General features: G+C 44.3%; 1 protein-coding gene across 3 annotated transcripts; it reads left to right on the forward strand.

Moving 5' to 3' along the window:
- The first annotated feature begins 2,302 nt into the window (after positions 1-2,302).
- On the forward strand, positions 2,303-12,547 carry LOC112463566 (semaphorin-1A-like). Of its 3 annotated transcripts, none has more exons than XM_025030023.1 (7): positions 2,303-2,708; positions 6,196-6,284; positions 7,837-7,978; positions 8,954-9,302; positions 9,773-10,386; positions 10,472-10,682; positions 10,754-12,547. In XM_025030023.1, exons 1-7 carry the CDS (start codon positions 2,381-2,383, stop codon positions 11,058-11,060), a joined length of 2,040 nt encoding a protein of 679 aa, XP_024885791.1. In that variant the 5' UTR covers positions 2,303-2,380; the 3' UTR covers positions 11,061-12,547. The 3 variants fall into 3 exon arrangements, with proteins under 3 accessions (XP_024885791.1, XP_024885792.1, XP_024885793.1); XM_025030024.1 differs by having other exon boundaries at positions 10,778-12,547; XM_025030025.1 differs by having other exon boundaries at positions 10,781-12,547.
- Positions 12,548-18,631: the final 6,084 nt, after the last annotated feature.

Consider the following 18,631-nt stretch of genomic DNA (forward strand, 5'->3'; position numbering starts at 1 on the left):
ATTAATTGACATTGTAAACTACTCCAAGTTGTATCATAATTTCAGTGTCTAATATTCATTGCAGAGAAGTATCAGAACAAGGTATTCTCACCAAATGAACATTCGGATGTCGAAAAATATCATTAATATAATATGACGCGTTTCAATTTATACCCTTCTGTTTATTAAAGGCTAATAAACAATTTCGTTGAATATACATGAAGAAAAATTATTATATAATACCGAGTATAATATTGAAGTTGAAAAATATCTTTAATATAATATAACGCGTTTCAATTTATACTGTTCTGTTTATTTAAGGCTGATAAATAATCAATTTCGTTGAATATACATAAACAAAAATTATTATATAGCACTAAAGTTGAAAAATATCTTTATATAATATTTCGTTAATATAATATAACGCGTTTCAATTTATACTGTTCTGTTTGTTAAAGGCTAATAAACAATCAATTTCGTTGACTATACATAAACAAAAATTATTACATAGCACTACGTCCCGTAATGAGATAATTAATCATGTCAAACACAAATAATAGATGTCATATTATCACGACTGTTGGACCATATTCAATCGATTACCAACGAGCAATGTATGAATTAAACCTCGAATCTTTATCGTTCGTAATATTGTCAAAAATATATCTCGCAATATGATTTCTATGTATTAATTAATAAGTACGTAGTTGTCTGTAAAGAAAGATAAACATTTACAATATCGTATTAAGATCCAGCAAATACAATGTAAAGTAATTGCAGACGCAAATCTCAATATATAAATTGTATGTCTATATAAATGCGGGCTTTGGATTCGTCATTAGGGGACGTATTCAAACAATTTGATTGTGCCTCCTCCCCTTTCCGGTTGATCGATTACCGCGCGCGTTCTTCCTTTTTTCCTCTCCTTCTCCCTCGGATTCTCGGGCATGCACGCAGATAAATTTATTCACGTTTCGTGCGCGCTGAATGCGCGCTGTACCAACGCTGAAATCAGTCGGCAGAAGCGGCGATAATCAGGTCGTACACGGATTAAACGCATTGTGCGTGAATGAACTCTGATATATATCCAGGCTCGTTCGTTATTGATCGGATTACACTAATTGCTCGGCCGATTTGCCGAGCTTCGCCGCCGCCGTCGCCGTGGCCGCCATCACCATCACCATCACCATCACCATCATCATCACCGCCGCCGCGTGCACACTGTCGATGTATACGAGAATTTGTTTCTTGCTCGTTATGTCGGACTTATAATATAATACGGGAATGCTTCGCGAGACACTGGAATATCCCGCGGTCGACAAAATCCACGATCGGCGCGGCCGATATGTTAGCAGGGAGCGCGGAGGGATTCTTCCCCTTTAAAGTGCTTCTAAGCATACGGCGGAGTGCTTAATGAAGAAGAGTTAACGATCGACTGCCGAAACTTCACAAACGCCGCTTTCCTAGCTAAACCCGCGTTAACTAGACAGTCTTGCTCCGTTGATGTCTACTTTAGGCATCTAACTTTGCAACTTAGAAAACTTTTTTTTCCATCCAACGTACATCAGAGTCCTCCCGCTTCCTTGATACTCGTTGCAACAATGCAAAAGATACCAGTAACAGTCAGACCATGTCAGTTTAGAGTTTAACGAAGATTTTTGAGAGAACATTCTTTTTACAAGAATTTGTTCAGTAGAGATTGTATTACGTTCTGGGTATAATAAAAGATATGAAGAATTGTACGTGAGGTTGAACAGACCCAGGTATTTAAAAAAGGAAAGTTTAAAGAAGTTAAATATGGGAGATAATGTAAGAGCGTTGATAAGAATGAGGTGTGGTAATATGATAATATGGAGGAAATAAGTATTGGTCAGAAGAGAAGGAAACGTTATGCGTGTTCTGCGGACAAGAGAGGGACAACATTAGCCGTTATAGACGACTGTGAGTAGATATACCAAAGATTGGTTTATATCTATATAATTCTAATTAAGGAGAAACAAGGAAGAAATATATAATAGATGAAATATATAACGATGAATTAGATAGGATTAAAGGGTAGATGTTGAAACAATTGTGGAAAGAGAAAGAGGTTAGAATAAGGTAGAGTAGATAGAAATAAGTATTAGCGTTGCATGTTAAGGTTGCATGAAAAGAATGAATGTGTTAAGTTATTTGTATACCAAGTCCACTTCTTGGTTTGAGCTAAAGTTAATAAAGATTGATTGATTGATTGTATTATGAATTGATTGTAACAGTCCCCTATCTTGCACACCAAAGAATCTTCATTTTCAAATGGGGCACCGTACAATTTCGTTTCAGAAATCTCGTGCATAATCTCAGTCTGACCGACCTGACGGAGCAACAGAGACTGACCTGGTACTCGACGGAGAACGACGTGAAGATGTGCGTCGTCAAGGGCACGCCCGAGGAGAACTGCCAGAACTACATTCGCATCCTGGTGAAAACCGCGGCGAACAACCTCTTAGTGTGCGCCACCAACGCCTTCAAGCCCATGTGCCGTGATTATACGGTGCACGCGGGCAACTACACGATCGTGAAGGAGAAGGGCGGGCAGGCGAGGTGCCCGTACGATCCTCAGCATAACAGCACCTTTGTCTTCGTCGATGGTGAACTCTACACCGGCACGGTCGCCGATTTCGCGGGCATGGATCCGATAATCTATAGGGAGCCTCTGCAGACCGAGCAGTACGACTCGATGAGTCTGAACGGTGAGTCATATCAGAAGGCTAATCCAATCGTCAATTCTCCGGGTCCGGGGTGATTGATGACGCTTAATGATCGCGTTCTGCTGATTTACATTGAAAGTCGGCGGTTAACTCCGATCGCAACTCGGGATATCAATTTTCATTTTCGCCGCGCGCGCTTTTGCCATTAATTCGACACGGCGACAAGTGCGGTTTGAAGTCGGTAGTTAATGATTGAAATTCCGAATATTAATTTTCATCACGGCGAGCTATAGATTATCATTATCGCGGCGAGTTGTGGATTATCAAACGCGGAGTACCTATAAAATGTACAGATGTTACTTTAAAAGGCATTTAATAATTTCTGACGTTATTTTGCAAAATGGGTTTACTTGCAATTACAAGATGAGATGTTTATTCTAGAAACGCTCGAATTAGTTTATTTTAGCTGTTTATTATTCCTAGTTCCTCCAAGAGTAGTATCGAGAACGGGTTTCTCTGCAAATAGTGATTCTGCGAGTCACGAGATCGGATCGCAATTAGACCGAGCTAATTGGATGCGATAGATAGCTTATAACCCGAGATCCGATTAATTCAATCATTACTTTCTAATTGCGAGGAGTTGCAGCGAAAGACCCGTTATTTGTATCTCTTGAAAGTTTGCGTTTCTATATCGGCTCTCTCTCGGTCCCAGCGCTTTGCGAACTCCTCCGTTTCTTAACAATAAGACAATAGTCGCATTTATCGAAAGTATCTGCGGAAGTTTACGGAAGAAAGTTACCGGGGATTCGCATTATCCAAAGAAATCGAATAAGAAAAGTTCAGAACGGAGGTGGACTGTGGTGATCCGATATTAAATAAAAATGATCAATAAGCCGGGATAGAATTCCATACGGAGGGAAAGGGGGGGGGGGGAAGGGGAGTTTCCGAATGAACCGAAATTGCATGAAACTTTTCGCGGGCGTCGATTATATTTCACGTGGTTCGCCAGGTTGCTCGCACCGAAGCTATTATCGTTCTCATGCGCAACTTTAATCACGTCGTTTTACCGCGTTTACCAACTTCTGAAATTATCCTATTAATATTCCGGCGCGACATAATTATTGTCCATTATCGACCTCGTTACGCCGCCGTCAAGCGTGATTCCTCTCGGGCCAGAAGGGCAATCGCCGGGGATAAACGCGTGTCTGAATGTTTGAAAATCGCGCGGCGGCCGGGACCCCCCTCATAATACACATCCCGTGTCCATTAAAGTTCAACTGTGAGTTTGATTCAATATTTGCGCACCAAGTTTCGGTCGGTGCGCGCGCGTCCGGGTCGACTTTGAAAATCCGGGGAAAATTATTCGCGGAAATATCGCGCGCGATCGGAGCTGGGCCCCCTTCCCCTGGGTGTCTCCCTAATCCACACGGTGTAATTCCGGCATTAACCGTGCGTGTACGTGGTTCTCTAAGCTCTCCTCCGTCGTACTTGCTCCAAGATTATTCCGCGGATCTTCCGGGCTCGTGTAACGACGGAGCAAACGCCGTGCCGCGACGTGCCCATCGGCTCCGAAATTTGCCCTGGAGATTGTAAGGCGACCCCGTTGCATCGTAATGCAAGCACCGTCTGTGGCGGGAACGCGATATCGCCCTACGACTCGACTATCCGCTGTGATTTTTAACTGACAAAATGTCGCTATTGTTTAAAAGTTTAAATCAATGCCCGACCAAATTGGATTCTATTTCGTTCGACGTCCAGAATTTTTACATGATTTCATATTTTTTATTTGGCTACATTCGAAAATATGGGAAAATACACCGCACATTTTTTTCTCCTCTTCCATTTAAATTTAAACACGATTTTAATTAACGCTATAGACATAACAGATTTTATCGCGCTTTTTGAAACATGTTGGTACACGCTATGATTTCCACGGTTATCGATGGGCTCTTTGTTCGCCCAACATTGCCCGCTCATACGTCGCGTATGGGAGCTCTTTGTGGATTTAATAAATTAAAAACTGGTTTTCTCGGCGTTATATCACGGTGTATTATACGAAACTTCAAAGTGCCGTCTTCGTCGTCACGGCGTTAAAATTGATACGTCACTTTGCTCGAGACGGAGACGGCGGGAGCTATACCAATCCACCCGGGGTATTTTAATTGAACGGTGTACGAGAGCGCTAATCAAGTTTCTCTACCCGTTGGACAATATTGATTTTCTCTCCGTCCGTCGAAAATTCAATTCCATCCCGGTCGCCGTTCTCTGCGCCGCTCTCCTCCGCGTCGTCCCCTTCGGCAAATCGCGAATCGAAAATCTTCGTACAAACGATTCCCGACTCGAGGCGCGGAAGACACGGGGACGGGGACCGTGTCGTCTGGGAGAGGCATTTTTCTCTAATCGGTCGCGGAGGGAGGCTCGGGAGAACAACGGAAGTGTTTCTCTTTCGGGGAAAGGACCTCGGTGTTCGTCGCGAATTTTCTGCGGCACTTTGTCTCGGCGGTGGCGCAGTTAAACGCGACGTGGGACGCGAGGTGGAAAGGACGGGAGGGAAGAAGGAAGGAAGGAAGGAAGCGAGTCGGCGACGACAGATAGAAAGAGAGAGATAGGAGAGCCGGAGGAGAGCTCTCTCGCTAAGGGGTTGGGTAAAACGAGGAGAATTTATGGGGCGGAGAGCGGACGGGTCGTTCGGATATACCTACGTGGCATGGCGAGATTAATATTACTTTATGAATCCTAAGAAGCTTATGAAAACCCTGTCAAGTTAATAAATCGATAAAGTTTTCCCACTTTATCGAGCGGTCGACCGGAACGGCAGCGGAACCGCGACGCGACGGCAACATTTTACCAGGGGACGGCGTTGAAATAACCGACAGAAATTAGAGGGGCCCCTTACGCGTAGCCGGCTTATTGGCAACGGGAGTCGCCCGGAACACGCGTATACCTGGATACCGCCAACGTGTCGTGAAAATTTCGTGAATCTTTGCGGGTTTAATTCACTTTCGCGTCCTGGCATTCGTTGTTTTGCCATTGTGATGAGACGATCGTCAACAGCGGAGTCGTACGTAATTTTCGAGCGTTAATAATCGAGGCCTAATGCGTCGTTTGTCAACGTGAGTGTCTTAATCGCCGGTAATTACGCTCAATTAATTACCGCGTTTGTCGAAATTAATGGCACAATTAAGGGGCACGTTTGTTAACGTAAATAACCCGCGCTCTCGGTTGGCCTTAACTTTTTGAGCCGCCTCGCACGCCCGAGAATTAATGTTCGTCGCGCAAAGTCGAGTAGAAATGGAAGTTTTTAAATAAATCGCGGCGAGATTTTCCACCCCCTTCTCCTGCACCCTTATTTTCCCAGGATACTGTATGAGGCGTTGTCTGCTTTATTACACGCCATCGATTGCGTTCCAGTAGGTGGTTATTACGTTCATTTATTTATAAGGGGAATTTATGGCGCCATTTACCATCGCCGCGCGCGCGCGCGGTGGCAATAGCAGTTAGTAATAATGGCTACATATTCTAATTGCAGCACCGAACTTCGTGAGCTCCATGTCCCAGGGAGACTTTGTCTACTTCTTCTTCAGAGAGACTGCTGTAGAATATATCAATTGCGGCAAGGTAAGGAATCGCTGGCGATTAATCGTCGCCATATATCACCCACCGCGTAGATTTCGAGAGGGAGGAATCGCGCGGCGGGCCTCTTTTCGCTCGCGTAATTATTATCCGTCGTGCCTCTGTCAAGTTAATACCTCCATTATAAAAAATCAGAATAAAATATAGGTTCCAAAATTGAGTGCTATTTAGGTGCTAATTTAGTGCTTTATTCCTGATCAAACTATTTAGTAGAAATTCGCATTTGAAAGTGGGAGTGCTAGATTCGTGTCAAGCTAGTACGCGAATGTCCGTATTTAGAAGTCTAGACCCTGCGGAGGGATGCGGTGTTACGCACCCGTGTCGGCCCGACGATAAAAATCGATCGATGCAATTAAGGGTAGCGACACTCGCTTAAACGGCATTAGTTCCGCCATTAACTTCCGCCACGTCATTTTCACGCGTAAGATTTAATACTTCGCCGCGCGCTTTTCACGGCGGATCGAAATTTGCACGATAAAAGCTCGGCCTCGCGACTATAAAAGTCCCGTCGCAATATTTTGCCCGGTGAATTAGCGCACGGTCAACGGATAACAATGGAGTGGAGGAATCGCGTCGAATGAGATTAAATCGCGCGTCGGGCCCGGATAATACGCGCGAAAGTTTCGAAAGTCTGAACGGTTTTTTTTTTAACCGGCGAGTAAAGGCGATTACGATTTCTTTCACCCGTCGTTTCGCATTGAAGATGAAGCTTTTAGAGGCTCGTCACTTCCTCTCCTCTTCGTTACACGCATAGACAAATGGTCCCCCCGCGGCAACGAGCGCTGTGAGTGTCAGTCGGACTCATTGTGAACGAAGCTTGAGTCGAAGCTCGACTTATTGTCGAAAAGCGCGCAGAGCCTCGAGCTTTCCGTGCTTTCTGATAATGACGCATAATTTTACGGGGCGAACGAAGGATAAATCTGGACGGGGGAAAAACTTGGGACGCGATATTATGGATAAAGATTTGCGGGCTCCTCCCGCGGGCGAATGTCGCGGAGAAATTTTATGCGACCCGGCATAAATTTATAATCTCGGCGGGGCACAATAAATCATTCCGCGATCTTCGGAATCGCGCGAGCGCGAGCCCCGTTCCGTTTCCTCCTCCCATTTTAAGTTCGTTTACGTGCTCGAGTATGCGCTCGCGAATTCTATTTTAATTACAGGTCACGAATAAATTCTCCTTTAAATCACCCGCGTCTGTTTTATCCTCTTTATATAGCGGTATTCCGCAGTATTTTGCAAATCGCACTTATTTCTGGAAGTCACGGTACGATATATTTCGTACAGGCTGCTCCGCGCGAGGAAGTTTCGCGCAATCTTTATGCGACGCTTATTCGCGCCGTCCGCGGAAACATGCGTGTCACTTTAATAGCGCGCGTAAAAGCTGAAACTAGATTTTCTCATTCGCTCGTCCTTTTTTCCTCGTGACACATTTTTTTGGGAGAGGAGGGGGCGGGAGGGGGGAAGGGAAATAAAAATTTTCTCGTCTTACGCTTTCCATGGTAAAATTTACGAGACGCAATTTTCACGTTTGCAGGCCGTCTACTCTCGCGTGGCGCGAGTCTGTAAATACGATCGGGGCGGACCGCATCGTTTCCGTAACAGGTGGACGTCATTCTTGAAGTCGCGTCTCAATTGCTCTGTCACCGGAGACTTCCCGTTCTACTTTAACGAGATACGTAAGTATAGACGGACATCATATGCTCGCGCGATGGACCGCGAGCTTCGATGCACCGTCCGCCGTCTGAGAGTATATTAATTTCGCATCTGTTGTTCGAAATTCGCTTTATGATAGAAAAAAAAGAGAATTTTTTTTGTGATATTTTATGTATTGTATCGACGAGGATATCGCATCCCTAGAAGAATACTGTCACAACTCAGAAATTCACGGCTTTCAGAAGAGAGGAAAAATAATTTGAATTTTTTGAATTGTGAGATAACAAACGCAATTACAATTGCGATATTTATTTATAATGAATACTGTTTCTTGAAGAGGTCTAAGGCGGGATTCTATAACTCCTTAACGACAGTTTCGGTATCGTTGCGCAGCTTTCTTACTATATATAATACCTGCGCAACAGTACCGAAACTGTCATTAAGGAGTTACAAGAATCCCGCTACTGGTGTGATTCACTTGTCAAGTCATTTATGACACTATCCATCCAGGAAACCGTGACATAACCGGTTTAAAAGAATTATTTCACAATTAAAAAAATTGAATTAAATTTGTTTTTCCTCTCTTCTGAAAATGATGAATTTTTGAATTGTGACGGTTGTTATTTTTCTCCGGGTGCGATGTCTATGACTTAGAACCGGGTATCTTTTCGTTTATACAGATTATCGACTCGGTCTTTTGTTGGTCAAGTTATCCACTTGATCCATAGAAACTGATTTCGCGGGAAGACTCATATTTTTAATAATTTTATACCTTAAAATATTTAATTTATAATTTAAAGTGTCCATATTTCGACATTTCTATCTTCAAGTTATCTAAGAAGTCTAAACATTGGTGTTTGATTCGAGCTTTGTACAAGTATCCTTAGAAGCAGATGCGTATTTATGATAGATGCTGGATTAATCGTATCGCTCCAGTCACTCGTGCGTATCCTTGAGGATATATTTGTTGAGTAATTTAAGAAATATTTTGATCGCAGAGTCAACGACCGAGCTGATATCGGGTCAATACGGCGGCACCTCGGCCCAGCTCATTTACGGCACCTTCACGACGCCGGTGAACAGCATAAGCGGCTCGGCGGTGTGCGCATTCTCGCTCCAGGACATCGCCGATACTTTTTCCGGCAATTTCAAGGAGCAGAGCGCCCTGAACTCCAACTGGCTGCCGGTGCAGGACACGAAGGTGCCGGATCCACGGCCCGGCCAATGCACCAACGACTCGCGCACACTGCCGGATCTGACGCTCAACTTTATCAACACGCACTCGCTGATGGACGAGTCGGTGCCGAGTTTTTTCGGCCAGCCGATCGTTATACGTACCAGTTTCCAGTAAGTGAAAATCGCTCGAGAGCCGGGAGATTTCGGCCGCGAGCTAAAATCCAAATTGAACGCAAACTACGTGCGCGCACGCAGAGCCACGCTTTCGAGCGTTCATCGCGCATCACCGCGTCGCGTGTTTTGCATCGATGCGGGCGCGGTTTACGTTACTGTAATGCTAGGTCTACAATGCGAGTCGTAAAGTCGTGAGTCATAAGAATTGACCAATCACAATCGAATTTGAGGAGAATAATCGACTGTGATTGGTCAATTCTTACGACTCACGATTTTACAACTCGCATTGTAGACCTAGCATAACGCCCGACGTTGATAGACGCTTTTTTATTTTTCCTGTGGATCCTTTTTTTTTATACAGCGAAACGCGAGTGAATCACAACATGTAAATTGGTCACCTCGCGTGTTCGCTCGTCGACGATACAAAATCGGGAAGCATTGATAACCCTGGTCCTACCGAAATCTAGTTACAGATTCACTCAGATCGCTGTGGATCCTCAAGTGAAGACTCCGGGCGGCAAGACCTACGACGTCCTCTTCATCGGCACGGACAACGGCAAAGTGATCAAGGCAGTGAACGCCGAGTCCGCCGATTCTCATCAAAAAGTCAGTCCGGTTGTGATCGAGGAGATACAGGCGTTCCCGCCGACAGTACCGGTTCGCGGCATCAAGGTCGTCCGCGCCTCGCAGGCGGGCGATGGCCTCGAAGACGGTCGATTGGTCGTCATCGCTGACAGTCAGGTGCAGGCACTGAGACTTCATCGCTGTTACAGCGACAGGATACTGTCGTGTAGCGAATGCGTGGCTCTGCAAGATCCGTACTGTGCTTGGGATAAGGTGGAGAACAAGTGCCGAGCGTTGGTCGGCCCGGCGGCGACGGACGCTAGCAGGTTCCTGCAGAGCGTTGCGACCGGCATGCACGCGTCCTGCCCGGCGAGCAAGAGCCTCAACAAGGACGCCGGTAGCGTCGGCGCTATTTCCGCCAATCAGAACAAGTTCCCGCAGGACTCCATACCGAATAAGGACAGCCCTGGCGGCGAAATCATAAATATCATGCAGGACGAGGAACAGGACAGCTCAGGTATATGGCTTGTCAATTGAATCGAACGAATTTATTTCTTTGTTTTGCGTTATCACAAATGTAATTGATACTCTGTTGCCTGCAGGTCCGGAAGTATCCGCGGCCGACACGCCTCCTCCACAATACTCGGTGGAGACCCTGGTAATGGCTGTAGTAGCGGGTGCGCTGGCCGCATTGTTCGTCGGCTTTGTAGCCGGTTATTTGTGCGGCAGAAAGTGCAGGAAAGACGAGGACGACAATCTACCATATCCGGACACGGAATACGAATACTTCGAGCAACGCCAAAACGTGAACAGGTAATATATTTGTTTTCAACAGACGAACTAATTCGACGGAGGGATAATTTTTTGCCATTTGCCGCTCTTAGTAATGTCTGTTTATCCACATTCAGCAGGCTGGCGCCCGAGCCGAAGCTGCTGCCGCAGGAGGAAGTGACCTACGCGGAGCCGGTGTTGGTTCCGCAACCGCCGAAACCGCTCCAGTCCCCGAAAGGTACCATGAGGAAACCACCGCCAACGCCCACGGAGACTCTCTTCCAGTTCCCGGACGGCTATGGTTTCCGCGGGGGCCCCCGCGGCGATAACTTCGGCACCCTTCGCTCCCATCAGGGCGACGCGTATCGCCGCAACGACGGCTTTGCGACCACGCGCAGCGTCAAGAAGGTTTATCTCTGAGAAACGAGCGAGGAGGGGGGTGGCCGTCACCGGAGCCTAGGACGGCCAGCGCGCAATCGCCACAACGCGACGACGGCCAGCAGGAGTAGTCGCGCTGTGACGTCCGGGGGACAGTCAAATCGTGAACTCGCCGGCCCGAGGGCACTGGAATCGCCCTCGCCATCGTCGAGTGTGTCATCGAGTTCCCCGACCCCTCCCTCCTCGTCACCCTCGCCCACCCTCGTACCGATCGCCATGAGCGGCCAGCAGCCACCGCCGCCGGCAACGCCACCCTGCAGCTTCATCTATCGATCATAGTCGTCACCGTCGTCATCGTCGTCGCCATTATCGTCATCATCATCATCATCATCGTCATCGCCGTCGCCATCACGATCACTGTCGTACTTTACTTTCGGCTCGGCGATGCGAGGGGATAGAGAGAGAGAAAGAGCGCGTACCGTAGTCCTAGCGCGTTATTATTTCAAGATATGTAGAGCGACTAATCGAGAGGAGAGTCCAGGCCAGAGATCTCGTAGTACTTCGATGGATGCCGCGATACTTTTCTTTTTCCCTTCAATCCTGAATCCTCTTATTTCGCGCGTGACTTTTGTTTCGACGCTGATGTTGCTTTAGTCGTAATGAAAAATTAGGATATCAGAGTTTTACGTCGATCGAGTCTATAGATGTTATCGTTTATTTGTGGAATCGATAAGGATTTTTTCAAATTGCGAAATCGATCGTTCATCACGAGCATTGGGAAACGTCGAGTCAAGTAGCTGTGCGTAGAGCAGTTTGTTCGCAGGTTGCCTATTCGTGAATCATCGCAGTGTCATAATGTAGTATTTCGTAATCCTCGTAGGAACGACATTCCAGCCAGAAGTGTTTTGGTAGACGTTACGATGATCATTAGCTCGTTTATCCGTGCATATTGAAGAATGAATAAGGCGAGCGCGAACATTTTAGCAAGTAGCGATTGTCGGTTATCGTATATCTTTAGCACTAATCCGCAAAAGAATGAGCATGTAGAATATAGAAGGAGAAGAGATTCTACGATTATCGATTATCGAACTGTAAAAACTCGAGTAAACTTTGGTGATTAGGCTCGATTGACAAAATAGTGCGAACGTTACGCGATGGTTCGCAACAAAATGTCGTAATCTCCACTATTTTATTAATTGACAATTAGTATCGAGGTCGGTATATTGTAAAGCTACACAGCGTAGTATTACGACAAGGCTTTTTTCATAAAGTCAATTAAAGGAGACTATCCGCAAACTCGAAACACGCAATTTTTCTAACGTTGTAATATTTAATACGAGTGATTGATAGTGCCATTATAGATCACGTAACACTGCTGCGTGCCTCGAAATTGAAGACGATCATGATGATCGACATTGTTGGCCGAATGTTTTTCGCGATTGACCAAATGGATCATGTGGAATACATTTAATTAATTGTACATAATAACGTCTCTATGTCTTTATATTTATATTTTTCTTTATTTTATCATTTCTTTTATAATTATATTTGATTTGTATTTATACTTTTAACATATTATTACAAATTGTATAGAGTTTTTATTTACGCCACGTGAAGATTGTTGGATTCGGAGAGTTACTTGGACATAAAATAACAAAAAAAATTTACTTTATAAAATAAAATTGTCCGTAATTTAATGTAATATATATATTTTAATATTTTGATGAAATATGAATTTTGTCCAGTGTACTTTGTTATAACGTCATACAAATATTTAAATTATGCATAAAATCGTGGAGATTGCTATATTGCATGATTTAAGAATGCGTTAATCGATGTATCCGCACCAGCAACCAACTAACATCGATTACGTTGCAGCTGTTCATAGGATACGTTAAAATAGTCATTCAAGACGATATTACTTTCTAGTTTCTCGTATGCGAATGTCGGTTCTAGTTTTGTGTATGCTTCGGAGATGCGCGTTCTCGACGCCTGCACATATAATACGTAATAAAGAGCGAAGAAAACAGGAGAAAAGGTGAGAGAGGCACAGCGCTTATATGTACATAATACATATGTACAAAAAGGCATATACATCAGTTAGGGATTACAAAAAGACAGGAGGATTGAAAACGAAGACGAGAATCAGTCCATCTAAACTGAGCCCGATGATGTATGTAGACATCTATCTTAAAGTGCTTCTTATTTCAGTGTGTTTAGAGAAGTAAACATGTATGTGATATATGCTATATGACGAGATACTCTCTGATCGTCAGAGGAGCGAGAGAAACGCATGGGGAGGGCTTTTCTCACTCATCGGGCTCTCTCGACGGATCTGAGACGAGACGGACGCACGTAGTGATGGAATCTCATGGTCTTTTGTTCACAAGAATTCGTCGTTTGTGCGCTTTGTAAATATTGTTTGTACGATCTTTTTTGTATCCATTTTTTACGCGTACAGTCGTGTGTCACGGTGACGCGCATCGTTGATTTCTGACATCTCTGTCTCCCGCAATTCTGCGGCATCGCGAAAAAGCTATACATTCCAGCAAATTGTCTTTCACCGATCGTGGAATTTTGTGAACAATCGAACCTGACCCCTTTGACACGCACACAAGTACACGGATACATACTACAGGTTGTAAACTTGCATAGATTTGATTACCACTCTTTTTTTTATTAATCGTTAACTTGTTTAATTTGTTATCTCTATGTATTTAAATACACACATCCCTAAGAGCTCGCCGAAAAATTATCCCTCAAACGGTAAGACTGAAAAGGATCCCCTAAGGGCGAGCCTTAATGCATTTATATTTTTTTTCTTACGAGTTTTTACGATCGGCGTAGATGGAAAATATCTTTTCAAAGAATTTGGATCAAACCTTTTTATTATTACTTAAGTGATCACTGTTCCAAGCACAAACTATTCTTTATTACATTTTTACAATATTACGACTTTCGTTAAGAGAAACCAACGAAAGTTTATCGAAGCGAATTGTTAACTCTATTAGTAACATAATCGAATAGTCCTCGTGAATCAGCGCGAATTCGTAAGAAATAGAAAAACGACGATGTAAGGATATCTACGGGTATCTCATTGACTGTCAAACGGATACGTGAATAAACGTGGAAATTATCTAAACTGCCACGCGGCGTAGACTTTAAGGTAAAACCGATATTTTGTGCTTGAAACAAGTAGCGATAGCAGGAACATCACTCGCCGTGGTTGTATTTTCCACGTGGTTTCGAAGCTGCCATATAATCAATCCGACATTCCTTGTCGCCGCAGGTACATTTAATTATTCCCCTTCGGGAGCTAAGTAGCATTTCTATGATTGCTTGTTTCGCGTCGCGCGAAGGAAATAATCTTTTTCTAAGTTTGATATATACGACAAACGGTTCGTACCCGTACCCGAACGAGATTCTATATAAATAATTGTTTAGTGATTTTTTTTTCTTTCATAAACGGAAGACTCAGGCATGATACCAAAGATATTAATTGTAAACTAGGCACCGTTGGTCATTGTGATGGTTAAGCGTTAGAAGACGCACAAAACAGTATAACGACAGGAGAAGGTGGTCCCCCTTGTACACAGACTCGGACACGGTTATACACAAAACACATGCGTGCATACAACACGCGAAACGCGAAGAAAAGACAGACGTAAGAGAGAGAGAGAGAGGCAGGCAGGCGTGTAAGGATGTTCACCTTATTAGCGAGTTTTAATAATCATGTTAACGACACACTAGTTGGGAGATACTCGCGATATTAAGATCGTAAAATTGTACTAAACTAAACTAAACGTTGGAATCAAGTAATGCATGAAAAACAGGGCGATCGTGCACCACAAAATATTTTTCAAAGGAGAACGAGAGCGAAAGCGAGAGAAAGAGAGAGAAAGAACTGAGTGTACGCGTATGCATGGTGCGTAAATGCGTGAGTAAAGAGAGAGCAGGAGAGAGGGAGAGAATGAGAGCGAAAGGGGTGTAGCGGTAGCTCGGTGTTCAAAAATAAAAAAAGTCTAATAAACTTACAATATTATTATCGAGCGTTAATGCTTTAATAAAAGGAAAATAAGTAAAAAAAAAAAAAAAACGAAAATTTGTATAAACGTGTTCAAGGAGCTCGTGACGTTCATGTTGTTTAAGCCAATAAGGAACGGATTCCATCCAAGACAATGACGCGATCGAATGTGGTCGATTAGAGCGACTTTCGACTCGGTGTAAATGAATTCGTTTGTCCGGCATTGTTATAAACGGAGAGAGGTCGTGTGACGAACGTTGTTCGATTATAATAGGCTTCGTGTGATTTTTTGCGATTGTTTAACGAGTGTCGCGGGAGACGTAACGATGTTTCATGCATTATTTTATTTCAATTCCTCGAATCCCGAGTTATTTGTCTGTATATTTAACGGAGAGAGATGGGGGGAGTTTAGCCAGTTACTTATAAAATTGAAACAGAAATGAACCCTAGGAACAACACAATAGGTCTTCTCGTTCGAGAGGAGATCGAGTATAGGAGATGAAGTATATATGTGTGAGATACGATTCGCGAGGATGTGGAAGCTTAGAGATAAGTAGAAGATTAGTAATGATACATACGTATATAAATATAAATATATAAATATATAAATATATATATAAATAAATAAATGAATATATATATATATAAATACATATATATATATATATATAGAACGCTTGAAACGTATATTAATATATGATATATATTATAACTTTTTATAAATATATTTTTCCGTCGAAGTCTAGCCTAGTTGATACATACACAGTTACGACTATTAATTTATCCGATCTGATTATTATCGAGATCTAGCGTTAATTCGGACATCTTAGACGTCATAGTTTTACATGATAGGCGAGTTGTACGAATTGTAAGTCACTTAATGAAAGGAGAGAGAGAGAGAATTAGTACCTAATGTTAAACAAATTTACTACTAGCGTTGAATCTCCGAAACTGGAGTCTTCTTCTTTTCGCGGCCATCCCCCGCACCACCTCCAAGTCCCCAGCCGTCGGAGAATTTCGCCGATCAGATGTTCCGTTTAAAGTGTGGCACACCAAGCAAAGAATAATATATATATTATAAAATATATATAAATATGTGTATATGTAAGAGAGAGGTGAGAGAGAGGGAGAGAGAGAAGAAAGAGAAAGAAAAAGAGAAGTCATTGTATTTTTCGAAATTCGCGTTTCAACGAAAACTCCATTGCCACGACGGCTAGAGTCTCGCGATTGTTAATCATTAAAAAAGCGCGACGGACGACCGCGGAAGAACGAGACTCCCGTTCCGCGCTTTGTAATTAAGTGAAGAAGAATGAAGAATCGGCGAAGAGAGAAAAAAGAGCGGTGGGACGGGTATCGCCGTTTCCACCCTCCCCGGCATGCGTTTCATAGTCTGACAAGCCGAGAGAAACGGTGGTGTTTTTTTTTATTCCGACGGGGGTAGCCGGCCGCGCGACGGGCCTCCCCCGCGCGGCGTTGTAAAATGAGCGAGCACTAATAATATTAATAATAATAACGATAACAATATGGTAATTAACACTTAAGAATAATCATAATAATGTAATGCATTGCGATACAAGAGGATTTTTAAAGGAAAAAAAACACTATAGCATTTATCAACGATAAAATAACGAGAATGTAACATGTATTTTGCTTCTTCCTAATACAGTGCCGTTTACGCTATTTTTTACTCTAACTAATTAGAACGCTCGGCGAAGTGTGCGTCCCGACGGAGGCGGCCGCCCGGCAGCATGCGCTACTTTAAAACGCCGGTCTTGTATATTTAGTCGGCCCATATGTATCCTTAAACGAAAAAGAAAGAAGCAACCGTTTGCGAGAAAAAAAATACGCCCAAATGTGACTCTGGCACACGTTTCACGCTCGTCGCCGCCGTCATCGTTATCGTCGTCATCCTCGGCGGTGGACGAAGAGGCGAGAACGACAGGATTCTTTAGGAGCGCGCCAAGTGGGAGGAAGTAGCCCGCGAATGCATGATGCATGTGTGTCGTGTGCGTGTGCGTATATTTTGCATGTGGACTGCCACTTGGATTAATCAAGTGACTCGCCTCGCATCCTCGCGGTTCCTCTTTGTTGAGATCAAATCGTCGTTCGGCAACCTGTTTGTCGTTTTGCCTCATGTCGACCGAAGTCGAGATTCCGCCGAGGAGCCCCAAACAGCACGCGTGTCTAAAAAGACGTCTTTAAGATGTCTGGGGCGCTCGTTCGCCGCAAAATTCGACAGGACGCGAATTTTACTGCCGTGATTTTTTCATTGTCACAAGTGTATCGCTCGGGATGCGATACTCGTACTTCTCGACCTAGCGAACGTTCGGCGAACCGACGCGCGCGATTACTCTCGTTATCCGAACGTATGTTATTACTCTTGTATTACTCGTTACAGACGCGCCCATGCACGTCGTGCCGTTCGCGAGATCGATCGATTTGCGCGAGGCGCGGCGAGGTTGGGCGCGAGATCGCAAGGATCTCCTCGCGCGGAGGATGCGCCGCGGACGATGCAAGCGCGGCGACGAGAGACGCAGAGACTGTACATTAAATAAAAATAACGTTTTTAAAGTCGGAAGGCCACGATACCGATTTCTAGCGTTTAAGAGTTTCTAATTAAGTCACCGCAATTATCTATCTGGACATGTACACACACGCGGACACACACGCACGCAACACACATACATACGCGATATAACGCGAGACTCGTCAATTGATACCGATCGGCCGCGGCGTCGGTTAACCGGTACCGATCTTGCGTCTCTGACTTGTCGGATGTGGGAATCGCATTGTCTTTTGCGATGTGTAAGTCGCATAACGCTTTGTATTTGCGGAGAGGAGGCGGACCGCGACTTCGCGAGCGTGTCGCCAGCGATCATTTAACGATCCAGTGAACATAATGTCCCAAACCGGGACAGATGCCGTCTTTAAGACGTCACATGTCCCGATTTGGGACATGCGTGTTGTCTGGGGAATCAATCAGACGCGAAAGGAACGTCGTCCTTTCCGTTTTTTTTTTTTTTTAATTACGATGAGATACTCTGACATCGACGGATGAACGAACGTCAGCTCGTTGATCTCGTCGAACAGCGGAGTCGCGGCGCCAGAGTCGCAGGCCAGAGTCGCAATTTGGGGTCCTTCGACTTAATTAATCGGGCAGGATTGTGTGTTGTGTATGCGTCTCCGCCGTGTGTATTTGTAAAATCGCATCCCGTATTGGCGTGCAGCACGCGCCGAACATCGGTAAATCGAAACAACCACCCATTTTAGTCGATCGCAGACACCCTTTCTGTGTGGCACAGGGCAGCGTGACGGATTCATTCATTCGTTCGTTCGTACACTCGCGCGATTCACGGTAGCGTTTGAACGAAAAAAATTACTCGGTGTATGAAGACGGAAGGGGAAAGGGAGCGAGAGAGAGCGATACTAATAATAACGATACTGCATTAATAATGAAGGTATATTATTGCCGATTATTATATTGTAACACACGAAGGATGATGATATTAATAATACTATTTATAAACTGCGAGAGAGAGAGGGAGAGAGAGAGAGAGAGAGAGAGAGAGAGAGAGAGAGAGAGAGAGAG

Source organism: Temnothorax curvispinosus, unplaced genomic scaffold (genome assembly GCF_003070985.1).
Source record: "Temnothorax curvispinosus isolate PA1 unplaced genomic scaffold, ASM307098v1 QBEX01013437.1, whole genome shotgun sequence".
NCBI lineage: Eukaryota > Metazoa > Arthropoda > Insecta > Hymenoptera > Formicidae > Temnothorax > Temnothorax curvispinosus.

Coding starts and splice junctions, on each gene's coding strand:
- LOC112463566 (XM_025030023.1), top strand. CDS start 2,381: ATGTGCGTCGTCAAGGGCACGCCCGAGGAGAACTGCCAGAACTACATT. Junction 7,979..8,953: donor GTTCTACTTTAACGAGATAC/GTAAGTATAGAC, acceptor TTTTGATCGCAG/AGTCAACGACCGAGCTGATA. Junction 10,683..10,753: donor CAACGCCAAAACGTGAACAG/GTAATATATTTG, acceptor TGCCGCTCTTAG/TAATGTCTGTTTATCCACAT.